This window comes from Mus caroli, unplaced genomic scaffold (assembly GCF_978045245.1).
Source record: "Mus caroli unplaced genomic scaffold, Mus_caroli_1 scaffold_17, whole genome shotgun sequence".
NCBI lineage: Eukaryota > Metazoa > Chordata > Mammalia > Rodentia > Muridae > Mus > Mus caroli.
The window spans coordinates 14,034,539-14,059,210 of record NW_028227272.1 but is presented as its reverse complement, the minus strand read 5'-3'; the positions used below and the strand labels follow the sequence as shown (position 1 = coordinate 14,059,210).

General features: G+C 44.3%; 1 protein-coding gene across 3 annotated transcripts in view; it reads left to right on the top strand.

The window, feature by feature from the left end:
• The first annotated feature begins 2,382 nt into the window (after positions 1–2,382).
• Positions 2,383–24,672, top strand: part of Ube2l3 (ubiquitin conjugating enzyme E2 L3) — a 48,746-nt gene continuing 26,456 nt past the window's right edge. The window contains exon 1 of one of the 3 annotated variants that reach the window (XM_021184547.3): positions 2,383–2,444. In XM_021184547.3, the coding sequence (XP_021040206.1) occupies positions 2,418–2,444 (27 nt within the window). In that variant the 5' untranslated portion in view covers positions 2,383–2,417. Of the gene's footprint in view, positions 2,445–2,847; positions 2,962–24,672 lie in introns of those variants that run through there. The other 2 variants (XM_085832415.1, XM_085832414.1) reach the window with 2 other exon arrangements.

The following is a 24,672-nucleotide window of genomic DNA, read 5'->3' as shown; positions in this document are numbered from 1 at the left end:
GCTCTTCCAGTATGATGGCTCACAACTGTCTGTCAGTATAGTTCCAGGGATCCAATGCCCTCTTCTGGCTTCAACAGGCACCAGACAGGTAGATTTCTGTGAGTTTGAGGGCAGTCTGGTACAAATAGTGAGTTCTAGAATAGCCAGGAATATATACAGAAACCCTGCCTCAAAAACAAAACAATTGAAATTTTGATTATTCTTGCCTCTGCCCTCCCTTGTCTCCCTTTCACCACACCAAGACTTCTTCCTCTCTTTACTTTTTTAAGTATATTTTTATGTGTATTGGTATTTTATATGCATGTATGTCTGAGCAGCTCCAGTTGTATACAGTGTCCTCAGAGGCCAGAAGAGGGTGTCAGATCCTCTGAGACTGGAGCTATAGGTGCTGTAAGCCATCTTATGGATGCTATAAATCAAACTTGGTGCTGGGAAGTGGTGGTGCACACCTTTAATCCCAGCACTTGGGAGGCAGTGGAAGGTGGATTTCTGAGTTTGATGCCAGCCTGGTCTACAGAGTGAGTTACAGAACAGCCAGGGATATACAGAGAGATCCTGTCTAGGAAAGCAAAACAAAAAAGAAATCAAACTTGGGTCTTCAGATGAGCATATCACTCTCTCTCTCTCTCTCTCTCTCTCTCTCTCTCTCTCCCTCTCTCTGTATGCTCATGAATATTATGGTGTACTTGTGGAAAATCAGAGGATATGGCTCTACCACCTCCAGGTTCAAATGATATGATCTTAAGATGGGTATTATAATCCTTTAATCCTAGCAATTGGAAGGCAGAGATTGGTGGATTTCTTTTTTTTTTTTTTTTTTTTTTGGTTTTTCGAGACAGGGTTTCTCTTTATAGCTCTGGCTGTCCTGGAGCTCACTTTGTAGACCAGGCTGGCCTCGAACTCAGAAATCCGCCTGCCTCTGCCTCCCGAGTGCTGGGATTAAAGGCGTGCGCCACCACGCCCGGCTCCGATTGGTGGATTTCTATGAATTCAAGGCAGCCAAGCAAAGCTCTGTCTCAAAACAAGAACAACAAGAACAACAAGAAAACAAACAAACAAACAAAAAGAGTTATATTGTTTGAACCAAATTTGAAAACCTCTGAATTAAGTGTCCTGAATATACTGCTGAATGAAAACAATGCATTCTCTTCACATTTCTGTTGGCCTCATGTTGCCAGCTCTGTACTTCTGCTAGTTTCTCCTTAGAGCCTCAGCCCTCTTGAGACATGGAGTCTGGGGTCTTGGTGGCCTAGCCCACCATTCCCCCACTGGTGTCAAGTGATTTTCCCCTAGGGAGTCTATTCATTCTAGATAGAAAGGGCATCAAAAGACCAAAGCAAAAAATCCCTTCTAATGGGCACATGGACGTTACTCATGGAGTACAGGTACTTTCAGAACTTGAGGGTGGAAGCCGGAGGATCAGGAGTTTAAGGTCATCTTTAGTTTTATAGTGAATTTTGAGGCCACCTTAGGCTACGTGAGGCCTTATCTACATCTCATTTCCCAACCTCCAACACTTCTCCACTGGTAAAAGCACTGAGTGTAGGGGTTGCCTTTTGGCAGTTTCTTTCTTCCTCTCTGGATATTTCAGCCATTACTAGGATCATACTATGTAGCTAGGCTGGCTAGAACCTATATTCTGCCTGCCTCTGCCTCCCTCTGCAGGAATTAAAGGCACAATCCACTTATCTTCGGCTGCCCTGCTCTGTCTTATTCATGGTATTTCTTCAGTGAGCCTTCCTGAGAAGCAGATCCTTGTAGTTCTTGTGTGTAGGAGGCTGTATGTGAATGTTAGTGTGGGCGTGCACACACATGCATGTGGAGACCTGAGGTCCACAGAATTCTTTCCTTGTTTGTACTTTACAGGTTTTCTCCTTGAATCTGAGGCTCACCATCAATTCAGTTAGGCAGGTTAGAAAAAGAACTTCAGAGATCTAACTGTTAACTTACCTCCCCTCGTGCTAATGACCATGCTTGTTTCTGTGTGGGTTCTTGGGAACCCAAATTCAGGTCCTTCTTGATCAGGCAGGCACTTTACCGACTATATTACTTGTTCAGTAACAGAATAACTTTCTCATCTCCCAGTTTTGATATCTTCACAATGTTTAGTAGTGCCTGAAATAATCCTGATTATTCAATTATTTTGTGTAACCACTATTTATAGTGCACCTACTATGTGCCAGGCACTGTATGTACTTGCCATAGGATTGGAGGCGCCATAAAGTAAGGATCTTTAACTGTTCAGGTCACTCGAGTCTACACAGGATTTTATAGCCCTGGGACCTGCACACAGTAGGCACACTTCTCTATTCCGCGCTCTTCCCGGTTAGCCCCTCCCCCGCTCCAGGAAGTGAGGGGGTTCTAGCCGCCTGGCCTACCGCGATGCATTTTGGGAAAGCAGCAGCACCAGATCCAAGATGGCGGCCAGCAGGAGGCTGATGAAGGTAAAAGCCATTCTCTGGCGCTGGCCAGGCGGGGGGCGGCGTCCCCGGGCCGGGACCCCTACGGCGGGCCGCGGTTCCTTGGGGCGACGCCGTTCTTCATCCCTCATTGCGTGGCCCCGCTGTGCCGCGTGCGGAGAGATCTAACGGGGCCGCCTAGGCCGCAGCCTGGGCGGGAGCGCAAGGCCGCGCTGGGAGCCGCTGCTGCCGGCCCTTCGGATCAGCCTGGGCAGTTCTCGTGCCCCCTCCTCCCGGAGCGAAGCCGGGCCCTCCGTCGCAGCGGCCGCGGTCCGGGTCGAGGACGCCGTTGATGTGTGGGCCGGGCCTGGAGGCCCCAAGCTGGGCGCCCTCGGGGAAGAAAGCCGGAGCCCCGGCTGGGAGTACGCGCCGCGGAGCCGCCCGGTCCTGGGCCGCGGTCGCCGTTCTCTGAGCCCCATTCCGCCAGCCCACAGCTCCGGGACCGGGAGGCTGCGAGGCCCGAGACGGGAAAGGAAGGAGGAGGGCAGGCGGCCAAAGTTAGGTCAGTTAGTTGGTGGTCTTTTGAAATTGTGTTGGGTCCTCGCAAACTGTCGCCTTGTGACTGCAGAGTCACACAGCGGACAAGTTCCAACTCTAGGAAGGCGTGGGGTCGTCTCCCTGCGTAGCTAGGTTCTCTTTTCTCTCCACCTCTTAGTCATCCGCATCTCCTTTCCCTGATGAAGGGTGGGGGTTGGCTTCTGTCGTTGAAATCAAAACCTGCCAAAGTTTACGAAAATAACTTGGTATACGCACTTTGTATCTTGAATGTATGGGAGTGTCACTTCACTAATTGGCTCCTTTGGTGAGGCATACAATATAGGTGCTCAGTTGAATTTTTCACGAGTAGATCTGCGGACATCCTCTAAAGATAACCCGCCTGTGTTTGAGTGCTACCTGGTAGTGCGGCCGAGCTCTCGCCGGACCGGAAATACAAAAGGTCTCAGGAGCTGGCTCTTGAGACCAAATTTGTATTTGGTTGATGGAATCACTGGAAACAAAAGAAAGCCATTTGCTCACTGAAACCTAGAGAGAACATTTGATAAAACTAGAGTGGAAGTGGGCACAAAACAATTGTGATCAAACCCCCTTAGCTGTTCTGCCGGTGACACTCCATCATTTACCTACAGGAAAGGAATGCTAATCACTTCCGTGTTCAAACCCCAAAAGTTGTCATCCCTTCAGCCTTGTGGGTTTCAGTTTAGGAAGATTTCGTGACTGCATGCTGTTTTCTTGTAATTTGATGACATGAATTCATCTGCCTTCTCTCAGGTCCCCTTCTCTATCCTTTTCCATGGTAACCCTTCTTGGGCTCCAGAGTTCTTTTCTCTAAAGCAAGTATTTAGTCCTTTCCTTGTGGCTAAAATCCTCTCTGGTTTTGTCCTTAGAAATTCTAACTTTAAACATTTGTAAGTACATTTCTCTCTGTGTCTATCTGTCTGTCTGCCTCTGTGTGTGTGGGGGGGCACATTGTGTCACAGCGTTCATGTGGAGGTCAGAGGATAAACTTGTCTGTTCTCTTTTTCCACTATGAGTCCAGTGTGGCTCGAACTCTGGTGGGTAAGCTTACCTGTGAGCTATCATTCAGCCTAAGCCTAACTTCTTACTTGGCCTGAAAGACCTTTCTTGGAAAGCAGCCTCCCAGTCTCACCTCCAACTTAGGAGTTTCTGGATGCTCTTGCACCTTATTATTGCACCAGCTACCATTTTCCCAATTTTTATTGTGTGCTTCATATTCATGACCATGATCAATATTCTCTTTGAGTTAGATACTACTATTCCTGTTCTGTAGAAGAGAGCAGAGAACACAAAGATTCTTTGGCTTGCCTCTGACTGCCCCACAAAAGAGAAGATAATGTATGATTTAACTCGGCTCCATGTGAGTCTAAAACAGAGCTTCATGATGGTACTCACTCTGCAGTCTCCATTTGCATGTTCTGTCTGCTCAGCCTAAGAAAAGTTATCTTCTCTTCTAGAGGATTCCCTTCCCTTCCTGAGGAGTCCTTGGGGTCAACACCTCTGCCTCTGAACTCTTCCCCACTCCCAGCACAGTTCTTTACATTTCTCTTTGTAACAGTCAGATTTCTGTCCTATGCTAGGTAGGCTTTGTGTTTCTAAAGGGCAGGGGTTGGCTTTTTTTTTTTTTTTAAAGACAGGGTTTCTCTATGTAGCTTTTGGTGTTCTGGAACTCACTCTGTAGACCAGGCTGGCTTGAACTGAAGTCATCTGCCTGCTTCTGACTTACTGGTGCTGGGATCAAAAGCATGTGACACCCCCAACTAGTATTACCCCCCCCCCCCCCCTTTTGAGACATGGTCTTGCTCGGTATCCCAGGCTGACTTCAAATTCAAAGTGATTCTCCTGCCTCAGTCTCCTGACTGCTAGAATTACAGGAATGACTCACCAGGATCAGCTGACATAATTTCATCCTGGTATCCCCCTGGCCTAGCCTTGTTGATCTAGATGTCAGACATCTAGGAGGGAAATCACAGTTTTAAAATTGTTTTATAAAATTTGAGCTCAGGAAAAAGGTTTAGTACATAAGAATTCAAGCTTATTTTACTTAAGTTCTTTTTTGTTTTCAACACTCAAAATTAGTCTATTGTCATCTTAATTTTTGCATATGAGGCAGTTTGTGTTTAGATAGATTGCAAGAGTTTTAATTTTAAATGAGTTATTTTTTATTGTATGTGGTTTGGTGTTGTCTGCATGTGTGTCTGTATGAGGGTGTCATATCCCCTGGAACTGGAGTTAGAGACAATTGTGAGCCACCATGGGGTTGCTGGATATTGAACCTGGGTCCTCTGGAAGAGTTCCCAGTGCTCTTAACCGCTGAGCCATCTCTCCAGCTTAGATTGGCAGGGTTCTAAGGCGTAATACATGGAGAGGTGAGATGATGCACTGAAGCCCTTGGCTCCAAGTGTGGAAACCTACATTCTTTGTCAGATTGTCTCTGTAGAAGAGAGAGAGAGAGTGTGTGTGTGTGTGTGTGTATATATATATATATATATATATATATATATATATATATGTTTTTTGAGACAGGGTTTCTCTGTATAGCCCTGGCTGTCCTGGAACTCACTTTGTAGACCAGGCTGGCCTCGAACTCAGAAATCTGCCTGCCTCTGCCTCCCAGGTGCTGGGATTAAAGGCATGTGCCACCACGCCCGGCTGATATATTTTTAAAGTTGTGGATCTAGATAGATTCTTTCAGTTCAGGTAGAAAACTCTGTTTATGTATTGATGGTCATTGGCTTTGAGAGTTTAAACTTGGTTAGATAACTGCAGAGCAAAAATTAAAAAACTAACTGGGCATGGTAGTACACCTGTTATCCCAGCACTTGAGAGAGAGAGAGCTAGAGACAAAGATCAAGAATTCAAGGCTGCATAATGAATTTGAAGCCAGCCTGGGCTCCATGAGCTCTTGTAACTAACAAACAAAAGCTACTGGTTGATCAACAGTATTCCAGTACTTATAAAGGAATTTCCTGTGGTGAAAAATGGAAAGTTTTATTGTGTTTGTTGTTTATTATTATTGTTATTATTATCAAGTATTTTTTAGCTTTTCTGAAACAGGGTCTTATTATGTAGTTCTGGCTGTCCTGGAACTCACTATATAGACCAGACTATCCTCAAATTCACAGCCATCTATCTATCTGCCTGCCTCTGCGTCCCAAGTGCTGGGAATAAAGGTGCACACCTGGCTTGTGTTATTAGTGTTTTGCCTGGGTGACTGTCTCTGAATCATGTGCCAGTGATTCCCTGGTGCCAGTGGAAGCGAAAAGTCCCAGGGACTGGAGTTGCAGACAGTTGTTGAGCCACCATATGGGTACAGGGAATTGAATCCTTGAAGGCTAGCTAATACTCTTAAACAATGAATCATTTCTTTAGTCCTTTAGATATTTCTTTATAATGGTGGATTGTTAACAGATAGTATAATACAACAATAATAAAAAGCACAGTTTACATATTTATATTTACATCTATACCTATATATAAATATGGTTGAGAAGTTATTTTTAGGAAAAACTAATGTGAAGACGCTTAAATTTTCATTTTTTTTAGATTTATTTACACTATGCATATGAGTATTTTGGATACACGTATGTCTGCATATGCCTGTTCGAGTGCTACCCTTAGATGTCAGAGAGGGTGTTGCTGGGTATGATGGCACTTGACTTTAATCCCAGGACTCTGGAGGCAGAAGCAGGTGGATCTCTGTTGTTCAAAGCCAGCCTGGTCTACCAAGCAAGTCCCAGCTCATCCAGGACTATAAGAGACACTGTCTTAGACAGAAGAAAAGAAAGAAAAAGAAAGAAAAACACCTCCTGGAATTGGAATGTACAAGTGTTAAAATTCTTGAGCCCTCTCTCCAGAGGGGAGTTTTGAGAAAGGTTTTTTTTTTTTTTTTTTGGTTTTTCGAGACAGGGTTTCTCTGTGTAGCCCTGGCTGTCCTGGCACTCACTCTGTAGACCAGGCTGGCCTTGAACTCAGAAATCCGCCTGCCTCTGCCTCCCAAGTGCTGGGATTAAAGGCGTGCGCCACCACGCCCGGCTGAGAAAGTTTTAAACTTAAAAAACATGAGCAAAAAAGATTTAAAATGTTAGAAAAACATTAAATGCATTTTAATTTGCAAAGCAGGTAATTCAGCATTGAAGGCAACACCTAGATTGTAACCATCACTTCAGTCAAGGATAAAGAACTAGCTACAAAGCCCAAAACAAAAGCTCTAAAAATTGATTGGGCTTATCATTTGTTTGCAGCCTCACCACATCTCCCCTAGGGCCCTCCCATTAAGTAGCTTCCCACAGGGGCTTTTCTCATGGAATTTTGTGGACTTGCAGGCAGGAAAGGTAACTTTTTTTTAGTTTTTATGGTATAATAGCAGGTGCAAGGAACTGAGATTTGTAGCATTTTTAGAGTGCTTTTTGTTGTTGTTGTTTTGGTTTTTTTCTGAGACAGGGTTTCTCTGTATAGCCCTGGCTGTCCTGGAACTCACTCTGTAGAGCAGGCTGGCCTCGAACTCAGAAATCCGTCTGCCTCTGCCTCTGAAGTGCTGAGATTAAAGGCGTGCACCACCACACTCGGCTTTTAGAGTGCTTTTGAAGTAGTGTTCATTCCAAACTCCACTTCGGTGTACCTCCTCAGTCTGTAAGCATGTACCAGGACACAAAAGTTATTCAATAACAGCTCATTCCTTGGAATTTATTGTACTGAGCAGTAAACTATTTTGCTCTTGAATACAGGATTCTATCCTCCCAGCTTGGTAATTAACTATAGAACAATGACAGGTCTGGTAATTGTCTTTAAGGGGTGTGGGGAGAGCTAGGTGTGATGATTTTTTTTTTTTTTTTTTTTTTTTTTTTTTTGGTTTTTCGAGACAGGGTTTCTCTGTGTAGCCCTGGCTGTCCTGGCACTCACTTTGTAGCCGAGGCTGGCCTCGAACTCAGAAATTCGCCTGCCTCTGTCTCCCAAGTACTGGGATTAAAGGCGTGCGCCACCACGCCCTGCGTGATGATGTTTTTATGTAGGGATTAAAGAGCTTGAGGCAGGAAGATCACTGGGAGCTGGGATTTCCAGGCTAACTTCCAATTTAGTGTGTGTGAGACTCCAGTTCAAAAAAAGAAAAGAGCCGGGTGTGGTAGCGCACGCCTTTAATCCCAGCACTCGGGAGGCAGAGGCAGGCGGATTTCTGAGTTCGAGGCCAGCCTGGTCTTCAGAAGTGAGTTCCAGGACAGCCAGGGCTATTACAGAGAAACCCTGTCTCGAAAAAAACAAAACAAAACAAAACAAAACAAAACAAAAAAAGAAAAGAGGTGAGGAGTGAGGGAAGGGCTGACTTACTTGCTTGCTGGCTTCCTTTCTTCCTCTTTTGTTTTTCCTTCCCTCCTCCGCCCTCCCAAGACTGATTACTGTATGTATCTCTGGCTGTCCTGGAACTCACTTTGTAGACCAGGCTGACCTCAAACTCAGTGACTTGCCTGCTTCTGCCTCCTAAGCACTGGAATTACAGGTGTCCACCACCGCCCATCACTGCCCAACCTGTAGGAAGTTTTTTACATGATATACGTGATAAGCCATCATAAATGGCTTGAATCCATTTTGGGAATGGATTTTGGGATGTTTTATTTTGTTTTGTTTTTTTGAAACAGGGTTTCTCTGTGTAGCCCTAGCTGTCCTGGAACTCACTCTGTAGACCAGGTTGGCCTTGAACTCAGAAATCCACCAGCCTCTGTCTCTCAAGTGCTGGGATTAAAGGCGTGTGCCACCATACCCAGCGGATTTTGGGATTTTTAAATTGAGAAAGTATTTGTTTTTTATTCCTGGTGTATGATGCATCGCATGTTTGAGAAGTGGTGCACACTTGTAGAAATCACAGAACAAGTTTTGGGAGTTGGTTCTCCTCTTTTGGATTTGGGGATCAAACTTAGGTCAGGCTTAATGGTAAACAGGTGTCCTGTTGAGTCATCTTGTCAGGTACCTTTTTTGATGGTGGGGATTGAACATGAATGCTTACATGTTACATTGATTTATAACCCTTCCTATCTTACCATATTTGCATTTTAAAAATAATGTATTCCTTTTTATTTTGTATGCATTAATGTTTTGCCTGCATATATATCTGTGTGAGGATGTTACACATAGTTTGAGCTGCTATGTGGGTGCTGAGAATTGAACCCAGGTACTCTGGAAGAACAGTCAGTGCCCTTAACTGATGAGCCTTCTCTCCAGCCCCTGTGTTTGCAATTTTTATCCTAAGATAATGTATTCCAGTAAATTGAGACTAATCAAGCCATTCTAGTGATACTGGTGTGTGTGTGTGTGTGTGTGTCCATCTGTCTGAATACCCAGGTGGCATGATAGGTAAGTATTCTACCACTAAACTATATGCCCACTCCCATCCTCCCTTTTGGTTTTTTTTTTGTTTTGTTTTTTTTTGTTTTTTGTTTTGTTTTGTTTTGTTGAGACAGGGTTTCTCTGTGTAGCCCGGCTATCCTGGAACTCACTCTGTAGACCAGGCTGGCCTCGAACTCAGAGATCCGCCTGCCTCTGCCTCCCAAGTGCTGGGATTAAAGGCATGCACCACCACGCCCGGCTCCATCCTCCCTTTTGGTTATTTTATTAAAATTTTCGGGACGGGGTTTCTCTCTGTAGTCCTGGCTGTTCTGGAACTCATTCTGTAGCCTATGCTAGCCTTGAACTCAGTGATCCACCTGCCTCTTCCTCCTGAGTGCTGGGATTAAAGGTATGTGCCACCAGTGTACCACCATGCTGGGCATGCTTTTCAGCTGCAGTCTGTGAACGTTGGCTGTTTCTCTTTTCACCAAGAATTCTGGTTAGGCTTGAGCAGCATGCCCTTTATCTGCTGAGTCATCTTTCTCTGGCAGTCTGGATTTTTTTTTTTTTTTTAAGATTTACCTATTTTATTATGTACATGGGTATTTCACCTGAATCTGTGTCTGTGCACCATCTGTGTAGTACCTGCAGAAGTCAGAAGAAAGTCATCCCCAAGAACTAGAGTCACAGGCAACTGTTAAGCCATCTTGCATTCTGGAAATCAAATTCTGGTCCCCTGGAAGAGCAGCCAGTGCTGATGTTGTTGTTTTGTTTGTTTGTTTGTTTTCCGAGACAAGGTTTCTCTGTGTAGCCCTACCTGTCCTGGAACTCAGGCTGGCCTCGAACTCAGAAATCCACCTGCCTCTGCCTCCCAAGTGCTGGGATTAAAGGTGTGTGCCACCACCGCCCGGCAATGTGCTGATGTTGTTAACTGCTGAGCCATCTTCTCTTTAGCTCCAACTCTGGGTTCCTTGGTTGGTGTCCCCACACCCATTACTCCCACCCTGTGCAGCATCAGGGATCTGTGTACCGAGCGAGCGAGGGCCTTGCAGTGCTATCACTGAGCTCTCTTTCCCTTTTTTGCTGTATAAGGAATCCAACCCTGGGCCTTAAGCATGCTAGGCAGGCACTTTCCCAGTGAGACCTACATCTCACTATGATGTGTTTTTATCTTTTCTGTATCAGAGTGACTTCTTGTCCTTTGAGAATGTGCTTAAGGGGTACCTAATTTGGGCCCTGATGAAAGAGTTATGAAAATGGTATGCATCTAGTTCTCAGAAATTCCATCTGTCCATTGGGTACCCAATTTCTTGCCAATTCAGTGGTAGCATGCCCTGTAGGGAAAGACACCCCAGCCCCCAACACTGAGGAGTAGGTGGCTTATGGCCAAGGCCTTTAATAGTTGAATAAAATTTCAGTAGTTGAAGAGAAATCCTGTGGGACTGAATATTTTTCTTCTAGCTATCACTGGCCTCTTTAGAATATAGACCAGTGCAGCTGGATCCTTCTTCTCCCAGAGTGGTTATGGGCAGTAGTTCTCAGAACTGCCCCAAAGAGCTCCAGAAACTTTTATCAGCTTCCTAACCTGACCACATACTTCTGATATTGTATTGTCCCCTCCTTAGATTTTAGTTAGGCCAGCCCAGTAGGTGCTTTCCAGCAGCCCTGAGGAACTGGCCTGGTTTTACCTTTGGGTTGGCTGGATAGCATGGGTGTGCCCTCCATTCCTGTGGGGAGAGTCTTGGCCAGATTTTCCATCTAGCCTCTGGAAGAGATGTTACAGGTGATGCAGATGGACTTAATTGACTGGTAGCAGAGCTACCTCCATAGCCTATAGGTTTCATTTGCAAACCTAGAAGTACTGGGAGGATAAAGAGAAACTGAGACTCTCCTTTATCTTACTAGTGAGGGCTACACTAAACCACTTAGTGATTGAGAGCCTAAGTTTTCAGTTTTGCGTCTTGTGCTTGTCACATTTTAGCCAAGTGGTCCTGAGTAAGTTAACTTCTGCCTTAAGGTACTCCATCTGTGTGTAGGTTCAGTGTATTAAGATAAATTAAGCCAGGCATGGTGGCACACGCCTTTAACCCCAGCACTAGGGAGGCAGAGGCAGGCGGATTTCTGAGTTTGAGGCCAGCCTGGTCTACAGAGTGAGTTCCAGGACAGCCAGGGCTACACAGAGAAATCCTGTCTTAAAAATATATATATGTGCCGGGCGTGGTGGCGCACGCCTTTAATCCCAGCACTCGGGAGGCAGAGGCAGGCGGATTTCTGAGTTCGAGGCCAGCCTGGTCTACAAAGTGAGTTCCAGGACAGCCAGGGCTATACAGAGAAACCCTGTCTCGAAAAACCAAAAAAAAAAAAAAAAAAAAAAAAAAAAAAAAAATATATATATATATATATATATATATATATGTATATATATGTGTGTATATATATGTATATATATATGTATATATATGTGTATATATATATATATATTAGCAGAGTACCTGTCATGTACTAAGATATTACAGATATCATTAATAAAAGTGAAACTACACTGGGCATTGTGGTGCACTGTGGTCTCACTGTGGAGATCAGGTTGACTTCAAATCACAGAAATTTCCTGCCTCTGCCTCTCAAGTGCTGGGAAAATACGGTGTGCACTACCATACCCAGCTGTTTGCTTCTCAAAACTGGAAGAGATCTCTGAACTAAAGTGTGCCTCAGTTTCTCTCTTATTCTGTGTATGAGTGTACCTTTTTTGCTTTTGTGTATGTTTGCAGTGAATGTGTGTGTGTTGGTGGTGCACACCTGGGTGCGTGTATAGAGAGAGCGAGAGGATCAGGGAGAGAGCACACCAAAGCTGAAAACTGCACCCTGGTCTTCTGCAAAAGCAACAAGTTCTCTCTCTCTCTCTCTCTCTCTCTCTCTCTCTCTCTCTGGTTTCTCTCTCTCTCTTTCTCTCTTTGGTTTCTCTTTCTCTCTCTCTCTCTCTCTCTCTCTCTCTCTCTGGTTTCTCTCTCTCTCTGGTTTCTCTGTATAGTTCTGGCTGTCATGGAACTCACTCTGTAGACCAGGCTGGCCCAGAACACAGAAATTAGCCTGCCTCTGCCTCCCAAGTGCTGGGATTAAAGCATTAAAAAAAACAAAAACAAAAACAAAAACCACCACCACAACAAAAAACGTTTTGGGAGTAACCCCATGTGTGCCAGACAATAATCTGTGGTCATTTTGGCAGTTCTGTATTGTAGATGTTGTCCTTCATTATTTTACCAGAGTTTGCTTTCTACCTTAGCATGGGTCAGCAGTAGTTTTTTGTTGTTGTTGTTGTTGTTGTTGTTGTTGTTTTGGTTTTTCAAGACAGGGTTTCTCTGTATAGTTCTGGCTGTCCTGGAACTCACTCTGTGGACCAGGCTGGCCTCGAACTCAGAAATCTGCCTGCCTCTGCCTCCCAAGTACTGGGATTAAAGACGTGTGCCACCACTGCCAGGCCAGCAGTAGTTTTGATAATTTACTTACCCAGCAGGCGCCCATTTAACAAAAGCAGACACTATAAGTCGGCACTTATTGGTAGGATCTGTTTATTTCTGCACGGGGACACTACCTGACTCTTGTCACTAGTGGGGGAAGACAGTATAACTCTAAAAAAAGCTAATAAATAGCCTCTGAGCTCTTTGAAAGGTGTTAACTTCTTGCTTCATGACAGTAGTTCTTGTGAACCTGCCCTCCCTCTCTAGCTCCACTACAGACCTACAGACCTACTCTTCCAGTTCTTACCATGTGTGACAGACAGTTCCTGGTTTCTAGGTCTGTGGTGGGCACAGTTGAGGTGGTGTCTTAGTCCTTGCGCTCTCTCAGTTTAGATGGGTTGCTGGACTCTGGATTCTGTACTGTAATGTAGGTCAACAATGTCAGGCACACCCTTGTTCAGATGAAGACAAACACATTCCAGGAGCTAGGCCTATGAAAAGCTGCCTGCCTGTGGATCTAGGGCCCTGACTGGGCTTGCCCAGGGGTTGTGTAGGCAGCATTTTCCTTTAAGCATATGTTGTAGCTGTGTTCAGTTATATTCTGAACTGAATATTCAGTCAAGTGAGGCCGATTAGTATGCTGTGTTATATGTTGATTTGTGCTTTTAATTCATTTGTTTTGTTTCTTTGATACCTTTTGGGTATCCCCATACTTACAAAGAAGGTAATGAAATGGCCTCAAAAATTTGTGATAATAGTTGTGTTATGTTAGTTGTAATAATAATTATGTGTGAGCTTAATCCATGGAAGATGCCATGTGGGCATGAGTCATTTTCTCCCATTTGCTGAGAATTAATTGAAATGAGAGCATTCTGAAGGATTATATTTAAATTTGCAGTATCTGTAATCACATTGAAATTGTAATTTCATTGTCAAGCAGTTTCATTGTACAAGCTTGGAAAGTTGTCTAATATTAAATTAGAAAATTTCATTTTGTTTTATTAGTATTTATTTATTAACTTATTTTGTCTGTCCTGGAAGTCACTATTTGTGTAGACTAGCCTTAAACCCAGCTATCCACCTCTGATTAAAGGCATGCACCACCACGCCTCATTTTTTTTGCCCTATTTTTAAAAGTTTTTTTTTTTTTTTTTTTTTTTTTGAGACAAGGTTTCTCTGTGTTCCCTGGCTGTCATGTCCTGGGACTCACTCTGTAGACCAGGCTGGCCTCAAACTCAGAAATTCGCCTGCCTCTGCCTCGCAAGTGCTGGGATTAAAAGGCGTGCACCACCACTGCTCGGCTTATTTTTATTTTAAATTGTATGTTTGTGTGTTGGTATGTGCATGTGAATACAGTGCCTTCTGAGGTCAGAAGAGGGCAGCAGAGTCTGTGGAGCTGCAGTCAGGGAGTTTTCTGCCTACCATAGGTGCTGGGAATGCGTCCTCCCTCTGTCGAGCAGTATGTGCTTTTAACTGTTGAGCCATCTTTCCTCACCACTTTTGTTTTATTTGTTGAAAAAAGCTATCAGTATGAGCCCTTGGTTGGCTTGGACTTCACAGAGATTATCAGGCATGTGGCACCCCACTCCTGGCAAAGTCACTCATTTTGATAGCCACACAAAATCAGGGAGGTGCTTTTTTTTTATTCTGTTAATGTCCTACCAGTTGTGTATGTGGTGTGTGAACTTTTCTTACATAATTCCACCTGATAGGTTTTGTTTTAGCCAGATAAGAGGAGCTTAAAACAAAACAAAACACTGACTAGCAGTGGAAGGCTAGGGACATTGCTACCCTTTGTTTCTTTCTTTGTTTCTGTGTCTTGAGACAGGGTTTCTCTGTAGCCTTGGCTGACCTGGAACTCACTCTGTAGACCAGGCTGGCCTCCAACTAATAGAGATTCACCTGTCTCTGCCTCCTCAGTTTTGAGATTAAAGCCCCATCACATATAGTGTGTGTGTGTGTGTGTGTGTGTGTGTGTGTGTGAGAGAGAGAGAGAGAGAGGTGATACACACACACATGCTTTTTAAAAAGCATTTGCATTTATTTATTTGCTATTGGGGAGGGAGGAGACACGTGTGTCTGCCTGAGTGCATGTGAAGGTCAGAGTGCGACTTGTGTAAGTTGGTCTTCTCTTTTCATCTTGAAGGTCTTGGAGATTGAACTCAGGTTGTCAGGTTTAAATTGTCAGGCTTGATGGCAAGCTCCTTTACCTATTGAGCCATCTCACCAATCTTCTATTTTTTTTTTTTTTTTTAAAGATTTATTTATTTATTATATGTAAGTACACTGTAGCTGTCTTCAGACACCCCAGAAGAGGGCGCCAGATCTCATTACGGATGGTTGTTAGCCACCATGTGGTTGCTGGGATTTGAACTCTGGACCTTTGGAAGAGCAGTTGGGTGCTCTTACCCACTGAGCCATCTCACCAGCCCCACCAATCTTCTATTTGTGTGTTTGTTTACTCTACCTATTTATTTATTTTTAATATTTATTTTATGTATACTAGTACACTGTAGCTGTCTCCAGACACACCAGAGGAGGGCATCAGATCCCATTACAGATGGTTGTGAGCCACCATGTGGTTGCTGGGAATTGAACTAAGAACCTCTGGAAGAGCAGTCAGTGTTCGTAACTGCTGAGCCACCTCTCCAGCCGTGTTTTTTTTTTTTTTTTTTTTTTTTTGGTTTTTTGAGACAGGGTTTCTCTGTATAGCTCTGGCTGTCCTGGAACTCACTTTGTAGACCAGGCTGGCCTGGAACTCAGAAATCCACCTGTCTCTGCCTCCCAAATGCTGGGATTAAAGGCGTGCGCCACCATGCCTGGCTCACTCTGTGCGCACCACGCCCGGCTGTGACTGCTCTTCCTGAGGTCCTGAGTTCAAATCCCAGCAACCACATGGTGGTACACAACCATCTGTAATGAGATCTGATGCCCTCTTCCGGTGTGTCTGAAGACAGCTACAGTGTACTTATATACAACAATAGCTAAATCTTAAAAACAAAAAACAAGCTAATAAGCCTTTCTAGAATATTGTATAAGAAGTAGAAGCACCTATTTGTTCCACCTATTTAGTTTTCTTTTTATTTCTTGACTTCTTTTCTTTGAGACAGACCCCACTGGCTGTCCTGGAACTTACTGTGTAGATAGGCTTGGATTAAAAATGTGCACCATTAGAGCCGGGCGTGGTGGTGCACGCCTTTCGGGAGGCAGAGGCAGGCGGATTTCTGAGTTCGAGGCCAGCCTGGTCTACAAAGTGAGTGCCAGGACAGCCAGGGCTACACAGAAAAACCCTGTCTCGAAAAACCAAAAAAAAAAAAAGTGCACCATTGTGCCCAACTTCTTTTTTCTAATTATTATGTGTGTACATACAGACATATGTACATCTGTGTATAACTGACTGTGTGTGTGTGTGTGTGTGTGTGTGTGTGTGTGTGTGAGAGAGAGAGAGAGAGAGAGAGAGAGAGAGAGAGAGAGAGAGAGAGACAGACAACCACACAACTGGACAACTTTGGGGATTCTTCCTTCTGTCTTTATGTGGTTTTCTGGTATTGAACTCAGGTCATCAGGTTTGGGTGGTAAGTGCCTTTACCTGCCGAGCCATCTTGCTGGCTCATATTCTATCCATTTCTAATGAAAGTGCCCACTGCTTTATGTAGCTGTGATAACTGTAGAAGGGCTGGCCTGGCTTGGCCTGGGTCCAGTTCTGAACCTGCTCTATGAGAATTCTGTGATTTGGGCTTCTCTGAGATTTGCTTTCTTTCTATAGAGTGGCACATTTGTGCCTGCCTTGCTCTCAATCTGGGGTGTAAGTCTCTGATCACATCTTATGTGCTGTATGTCCTCAACAGTGTGAGGAGTGTCGTAATGACTGGCCATCTCTACTCTGCCTGCCTTTTCCTTGGCATGTGTTTCTAATTGTTATTGAAATCTTGGATGATCTTCTGAACTGATGCCGTTGATAGATAAATATGGTTTTAATGAGATTTTAACCAGAACCATGCCTTATGTTTCAGTTCATTTCAGAAAGCTTTGTGTTAATAACTATGAATACCCTCAGTCTCCTGTGTCATATTATAGACAGTAAAAAATCAACATGGTTGTATTTTAGATTTTAAGAAACAGGATACGCCAGGCATGGTGGTGCATGCCTTTTAATCCCAGCACTTGGGAGGCAGAGGCAGAGGCAGGTGGATTTCTGAGTTCACGGCCAGCCTGGTCTACAGAGTGAGTTCCAGGACAGCCAGGGCTACACAGAGAAAACCTGTCTTGAAAAACCAAAAAAAAAAAAAAAAAAGAAAGAAAGAAAGAAAGAAAGAAAGAAACAGGATACAATTAAGGTAAAGGATGAAATTAGCACAAGTAGATAAAAGCTTCCTGTAAATAATAAAGCCCTAAGAAATGGCTTTCATTCCTTTTTTTTTTTTTTTTAAAGGGAAGGCTGAATCTTCAGGTGTGAAGGGTAAGACTGGTGGGTAGGGTGTGTTTAAGCCTAGACCTATCTGACTCTGTAGGCATTGCTTCTTCCTCTGAACAGTTAGCAGCCAAATGAGAACATCACTTGTAAGTATGATACATAAAATTGATGCTGGAGCAGTTAAGAGTGCTTGCTACTCTTGCAGAGATCCTGGGTTCGAGACTTGAGAGATAGCTCAGCAGTTAAGAGCACTGGCTGCTCTTCCAGAGGATTCACATTTGATTCCCAGCACCCATGTGTGGCTCACAACCATCTGTGTAGCTCTAGTCGCAGGGGATCTGATATTTTCTGCTTTTCTTCCTTGGTTCTTCTGCACATGTAGTACATATACCTATGCAGACTCAAGTAGATATGCATAGAAAAATAAATCCTTTGAAGGAGAGCAGGGAGGGGCATATAGGAGGACTTGGAGGGAGGAAAGGGAAGGGAAGAGGAAACTGTTGTGATTAAATAATCATCTCAAAAATAACAATTCAGCCGGGCATGGTGGCGCAAGCCTTTAATCCCAGCACTTGGGAGGTAGAGGCAGGTGGATTTCTGAGTTCAAGGCCAGCCTGGTCTACAGAGTGAGTTCCAGGACAGCCAGGGCTACACAGAGAAACCCTGTCTTGAAAAACCAAAAAAGAAAAACAACTTAAAGAAATCTTTATATATGTTTGTTTCAGTTTTTTTTTTTTTCCCTCTTTCTTTTTTTGCTTTCTGAGACAGGGTGTCTCTGTGTGGCCCTGGCTGTCCTGCAAGTCTCATGTAAACCAGTCTGGTCTCAAACTCAGAGAGTCACCTGCCTCTGCCTTTCCCAGTGCTGGGATTAAAGGCATTTGCTATCACTCCTACCCCCATCTCTGACTGGAGAGATGCCCAGTGGTCCCCTTTCAGTGGACCTGACTTTGATTTTCAGCGACTGCACAAGGTGGCTTACAACTGCTTGTGTGAGTTCCAACTCCAGGGGAGCACAGTGCCTCTGGTGTTCACGGCCACTCGAGCACCATTGGCATACCCATTAAAAAGTTAGGACTTGCTTTGCATTGGTATCACACAGCTTTAATTCTAACTCCTGGGAGGCAAAGGCAGGCAGATATCTGTGAGTTCAAGGTCAGCCGGGTAGACAGAGCAAGTCTGAACACAGGACAGCCAAGGCTACATACACAGAGAATCCCTGTCTCAAAAAACCAACCTTAATGCTGAAGAACATAGGCAGGGGTTAGGTATTCTTATTTTGTTGCCTAGGAGGATCTTCAGAGTACGGGGACTTGCTGCTGCCACAGAATGAGCTGTTGCTGAAAATGTGTGTTGTGTGCAGGGCTTGGGGAGAAGGTTCACCAGTTGAGAGCACTGGCTGCTCTTCCAGGGAACCTGAGTTAATTTCCAAGCCAAGGTGCTCGCACTTGTCTGTTAGCTTCAAACTGTACTGGGGGGTTCAGTGGCCTTTTCTGGGATCAAGCATACGCATGGCATTCAAACCTAGATACAGGCAGAACACATGTAGAGTAAGGGAATCTTTTCAGTGTATGGGCCAGTGTGCTGGCACAGTCAGTAGGAGCTGTTGCCTGACCTGAGTTTGACCCCCAAGTTTGACTCCCCATGGTGGAGAGAGAAAACTCCCTAAGGCCATCTGGTCTTCACATATATGAATGCACAGTAAGTAAATAAATGTAATTGTATTTATTGCTATATTTTAAAAAGTTTTTATTATAGGGCTGGGCTTGGTTGGTAGAGTACTTTTCTAGCATGCACATAACACTTGGTTTGATCCCAGCGCCACATAAACCTGGGTATGTGATAAACCTCTAATAGTCATAGGTCAGGAGGCAGGAGGATCAGAAGTTCAAGGTCATCTTCAGGCCATATAGTGAAGTCAGTCAGCCTGTGCTGCATAAGATCCCCCCCCCCCCCCCCCAGACTTCAGAATGACAGTGAAAACAGAAATGGAAGGCATACTGTTCCCCTTTGACCTCCTTCCTCTAGGGTTTCTCTGTATTCCTGGCTGTGCTGGAATTCATTTTCAAGGCTGGCCCTGAACTCATAGATCTGCTCTCCTCTGCCTCCCAAGTGCTGGGACTAAATAAAGGTGGACAACACCATGCATGGCACAGTACCATTGCTTTTTAATTTTTACCTTTTTATTGTATATGTGCATGATATATCTGTAGCCTGATCTACAGAGTGAGTTCTAGGACAGCCAGGGCTATACAGAGAAATCCTGTCTTGACATCCCCCTCTCCCTCCCCTCCCCATACCGCCCTTCTCCCCAAACCAGGTTTCTCCATGTAGCTTTACTGTCCTGGAACTCACTGTGTAGACCAGACTAATCTTGAACTCACAGAGATTCACTTGCCTCTGCCTCCTGAGCGCTGGGACTAAAGATGTGGCCACCATTGTCCCCTCCTGCCCCCTTTCAGAAAAATTTCTGAGTTTCTTTGATCTCAGACTTGCAGTAGAAATGATTATTCTGGTTGTTTCCATGTGCCAAGCTCAGTGGGAATACATGTGTTAGTCACAGTTCTCTAAGGAAGAGGACTGATAGAATGAATATATACCTATATATTAATAAAGACTTTATTAGAGTGGCTTACAGGCTGTGGTCCGTGTAGTCCAATAACAGCTGTCTCCTGAGGGAAAGGCCAAGATCCAAGAGACTGAATGTCTCAGCAGTTCCAGTCTGGTGCTGATGTTTCAGGGAGGCCTAGAGAGCTGCCAGGTGGCAGTCTGTGTTGGAATCCCAAAGAAGTAGGTTCAAACGACAGCCAAGGGCTGGGGGTCAGGACAGATGAACTTGCCAGTGAGAGTGGGGGCAAGTAGACAGAAAACAAAAGCTCCCTTCCATGACCTTTTGTGTGGGCTTTCACCAGATGGAGTGGCCCAGAGTTAGAGTGGGTTTTCTGACCTCAGGTAATCTGGTTTTAAGGTAGGTCTTCCAATGATACAACCAAGAAAAACAGGTGTGCCTGGCTATTTGGAGTTTAGTAAGTTACAAATAGTCATATTGACAATCAAGATTAGCCATTGCAGCCGGGCGGTGGTGGCGCACGCCTTTAATCCCAGCACTCGGGAGGCAGAGGCAGGCGGATTTCTGAGTTCGAGGCCAGCCTGGTCTACAAAGTGAGTTCCAGGACAGCCAGGGCTATACAGAGAAACCCTGTCTCAAAAAACCAAAAAAAAAAAAAAAAAAAATTAGCCATTGCAGAAGATTTTGCCTTTTTAATGAGCATGCTTCTAGCCAGGTGTGGTAATATATGCCTTTACACCTTTAGTCCCAGCACTGATGAGGCAGAGGTAGGTGTTCTCTTCGAGTTTGAGGCTAGTATTGTAGATTTGTGCTACTTGGTAGCACAACAGTCAAGTCTCCATGATAGATAGGACACAATTTTCCTACCCCCATTAAACAAAAACAGCAACAGCATCAAAACTGGGGGTGGGGGCACTATGCCAAAATACAGATATATATATCTGAGTTGGATGGTTCTGTCTGAAAACAAAATACATCATGGCTGGCCACGCAAGGTAGTCTCTCCTGTTTTCCCTGATCAGCTAAGGACTTGGGGAAAATGGTTCCTGCGAGGCCAGCTCTCTGATTCTTCCACACTTTGTCTTCCACACTCTGTACTTAGCCTTCCTGTTGGCCTGTGTGTATCCAATTTTCTTACAGGAGAGAGAGAGGCTGAAATTCAGAAATGGATATTTCCCCTTAGGAAGTAGGACGAAGGGGCGGTCTTAGTCAGTGTTCTATTGCTGTGGTGAAACACATGACCAAGGCAACTTAAAAAGGAAGCAAGAGCTAGTCTATTATCATCATGGTAGGGAGTATGGCGGCAGGCAGGCAGACAGGCATGGTGCTGGGGAAGTAGCTCAGAGCTCACATCTGATCCACAGGTTCCAAGCAGAGAGACAGAGACACTGGTGTGGGCTTTTGACCCCAGTGACACTTTCAACAAGAGCATACCCCCTCCAACAAGAGCACACCTCCTCCAAGGAGACCATACTTCCTAATCTTTCCCAAATAAAACTATCAACAGGGATTAAGCATTCAGACACATGAGCCTGTGGCAGCCATTCTCATTCAAACTATCTCAGGCAATAATTTAGTGGTAGAGTGCTTGCATTGCCTAGCCCATCTGAGCCCTGATGTGTGTGTGTGTGTGTGTGTGTGTGTGTGTGTGTGTGTGTGTGTGTGTGTGTGTGAGTGACTTGATATGCTTCAGATTTACAATGATTCTCTTGCCTGGGCCTTTTGCTAGGAATACAGTGTACAGCAATGCACCTGATTAGGCCTTGGGTATATCTTTAGCACTACCCAAAACAAAGTAAAACAAAAACCCCAGAGAAGCGGAAAAGAATATGTTTTTTCCGGCTTTGTTCCAAAGCTCTGAGCAGCTGGAATCAAAGAGGGATCTTATCTGCTCTTTCCCCTGTGTACTTCTTGCCTTCCAGCAGAAGGGATGAAGGGGTTGGCTGGTTCTGCTTTCTCTTGGCTCATATCTTGGTTGTCAGCATTGCACCATCAGCTTTGAGCAGCTGACCCCAGGTTGCTTTTGGCATTGAGCAGAACTGAAATAAACCTTTTGGGGAAGTATGTTTTGTAAGTTCATGTCATTCTTGGTTAAGTCTTTGAGACTTGATCCTCAAAGAGATGGGCTACTTCTCTGTGTTTTGTTTTAAAATTAATTTGTGTGTGCCCGTGTGTGCATTTGTATGTGCTCATGCTACAGTGTGGAAGTGGAAGTTAGAGGACAGTTAGCAGGAGGCTCTTCTCTCTTCCCACCCTGTGTATCATGGGGAGTGAATTCAGGCTGCCTAATTTCAATGGCAAGTACCTTTAGCCTCTGAACTGTCTCCCCAGCTTTTCTAAGTTTATTAGTAATAAAGCCTTGGACTTTATCCTCTGCATTTACTTGGATTTCCTGAAATTCTTTCCCAGTTCATCATCATCAGGACCATCTCAGTTTTAGGGGCACTGCCATCTCTCAGATCTTTAGATAATCGAACCTCTGAATGAGCACTGAAGTTCTTGCCCTCAGAGCCATCTTGGGCAATGCAGGAACTTTAGCATCCTGGTCATTCTAGTGCCAGTGGTTCCCAGCTAGGTCTACAGAGGCTATTAATTTCAGTAGGGTGTAGCTACGATGTCTGGCATCTCTTTTATGTGCGGGACTCAGAATGTGCTGAGATGCATAATCCTGTTCTGGATCCTGTTGTTACCCTTTTGAGAAATGCTCTTTTTTTAATGTTTTTAGTAAAGATTTATTTATTATTATGCATAAGTACACTGTAGCTGTCTTCAGATGCGCCAGAAGAGCACATCAGATCTCATGGGTGGTGTGAGCCACCATCTGGTTGCTGGAAATTGAACTCAGGATCTTTGGAAGAGCAGTCAGTGCTCTTACCTGCTGAGTCATCTCACTAGCCCTGAAATGCTCTTCTATTAGGGTACCCAGTCCTCTCTGCAGGTGACAGTTCTCTCACTTCATCTTTTTTGTTTTTGTTTATGACACAGGGTTTCTCTGTGTATCCCTGGCTGTCCTGGAGCTGGCTCACTCTGTAGATCAGGCTGGCCTTCAACTCACAAAGATCTGCCTTCACCTTTTTTTTTTCCGAGACAGGGTTTCTCTGTATAGCCCTGGCTGTCCTGGAACTCACTTTGTAGACCAGGCTGGCCTCAAACTCAGAAATCCACCTGCCTCTGCCTCCTGAGCGCAGGGATTAAAGGCGTGCGCCACCACGCCCGGCTTTCACTTCTTTTTATAATCAGTTCTTTGTTGATTAAAATTGTGCAAAAAAAGTTGCCTTTCCTTCTTAGGAAACCTTAGCCTGACAGCAAAGAGAGTTTGGCCACTCTACTTTAGATTTCCTGAGCCATCAGCTCAGCACTCACTGGGTGACGCCCTTCCTTCTGTGGTCAGAAGGCTTGGGGTTTTTGTATCTACTTGATAATCTTGGCACCGAGAAATACCCTCCCATAGGTTCCATAGGTTTTCCTTTTCACAAGACAGAGTATCATGTACTCCATACTAGCTTTGAGACTCCCTGTGTATCCTAGGATGACTTTGAATTTACTTTATTTTTTTTTTTTTTTTTTTTTAAAGATTTATTTATTGATTATATGTAAGTACACTGTAGCTGTCTTCAGACACACCAGAAGAGGGAGTCAGATCTCGTTACGGATGGTTGTGAGCCACCATGTGGTTGCTGGGATTTGATCTCTGGACCTTCGGAAGAGCAGTCGGGTGCTCTTACCCACTGAGCCATCTCACCAGCCCCCTTGAATTTACTTTAAAAAAAATTAATTTAATGGGTATTTGATCTATGTGTATGTTTGTGTACCTAGAGGTCCAGGAGGTATTGGTTGACCTGGGGTTGTAGTTAGAGGTGGTTGTGATTTACCCTCTTTGTGTAGGAATTGAACTCAGGGCTTTGTACATGCTAGGCAAGCATTCTGTGAACTAAGCTAGTCTCAGAAAACACTATATGCCTTTTATTTACTTGTTATTTTTGTAGTGGAATTGAATGCTGTGAAGTCTTGTGCGGCCAGCCAGCCACTCGCCCCACTGCTAAGCTTCTACAACCCAGCCTAAAGTCCCTAAACAATGTTAAGGGTTTTTTTGCCCTGTTAAAACTAAGTCCAGCTTTCCCCATCTTTGTAATTCTCTTGAAATTTGCCTTATTTGTTTATACTGTTCATATTGTTAATATAGAGCTCTGAAGCTACAAAGTGTGCTCTCTGCACAGGATATTTTAAAATTTCTTTTTCTTTTATGAACATTAAATGTTTTCTTTGTTGTTGTTTCTTTCTTAGTTATCTTTTTTGTTGTTGTTGTAAATGTTTTCTTTGTTGTTGTTTCTTTCTTAGTTATCTTTTTTGTTGTTGTAAATGTTTTCTTTGTTGTTGTTTCTTTTTTAGTTATCTTTTTGTTGTTGTTGTAAATGTTTTCTTTGTTGTTGTTTCTTTCTTAGTTATCTTATTGTTGTTGTTGTTGTTGATGAGATGGGGTTTCTCTCTGTGTAGCCCTTGCTGTCCTGGTACTCACTCTGTACAGCGGGCTGTCAATAAACGCTGAGATCTGTGCTTCTGCCTCCCCAGTGCTGAGACTAAAGGCATTCACCATCATCACGCCTGGCTGTCTTTTTTGGTTGTCTTAATTTCTTTTTTTGGTTTTTCGAGACAGGGTTTCTCTGTATAGCCCTGGCTGTTCTGGAACTCACTCTGTAGACCAGGCTGGCCTCGAACTCAGAAATCCGCCTGCCTCTGCCTCCCAAGTGCTGGGATTAAAGGTGTGCCGCCACCACTGCCCGGCTAATTTCAAATTTCTATTCGGAGTATTTTCTTTGAAGAATAGTGGTTAATGGAGTGGGAAACTTTCCCATTCTTGAGTGTGTCCATATTTCATAGTGCCCAGACAATTGATGAGTTCTGAATGTCAGCCGAAGACCAAGATGTCAGTTGGCAGGTTAGTCA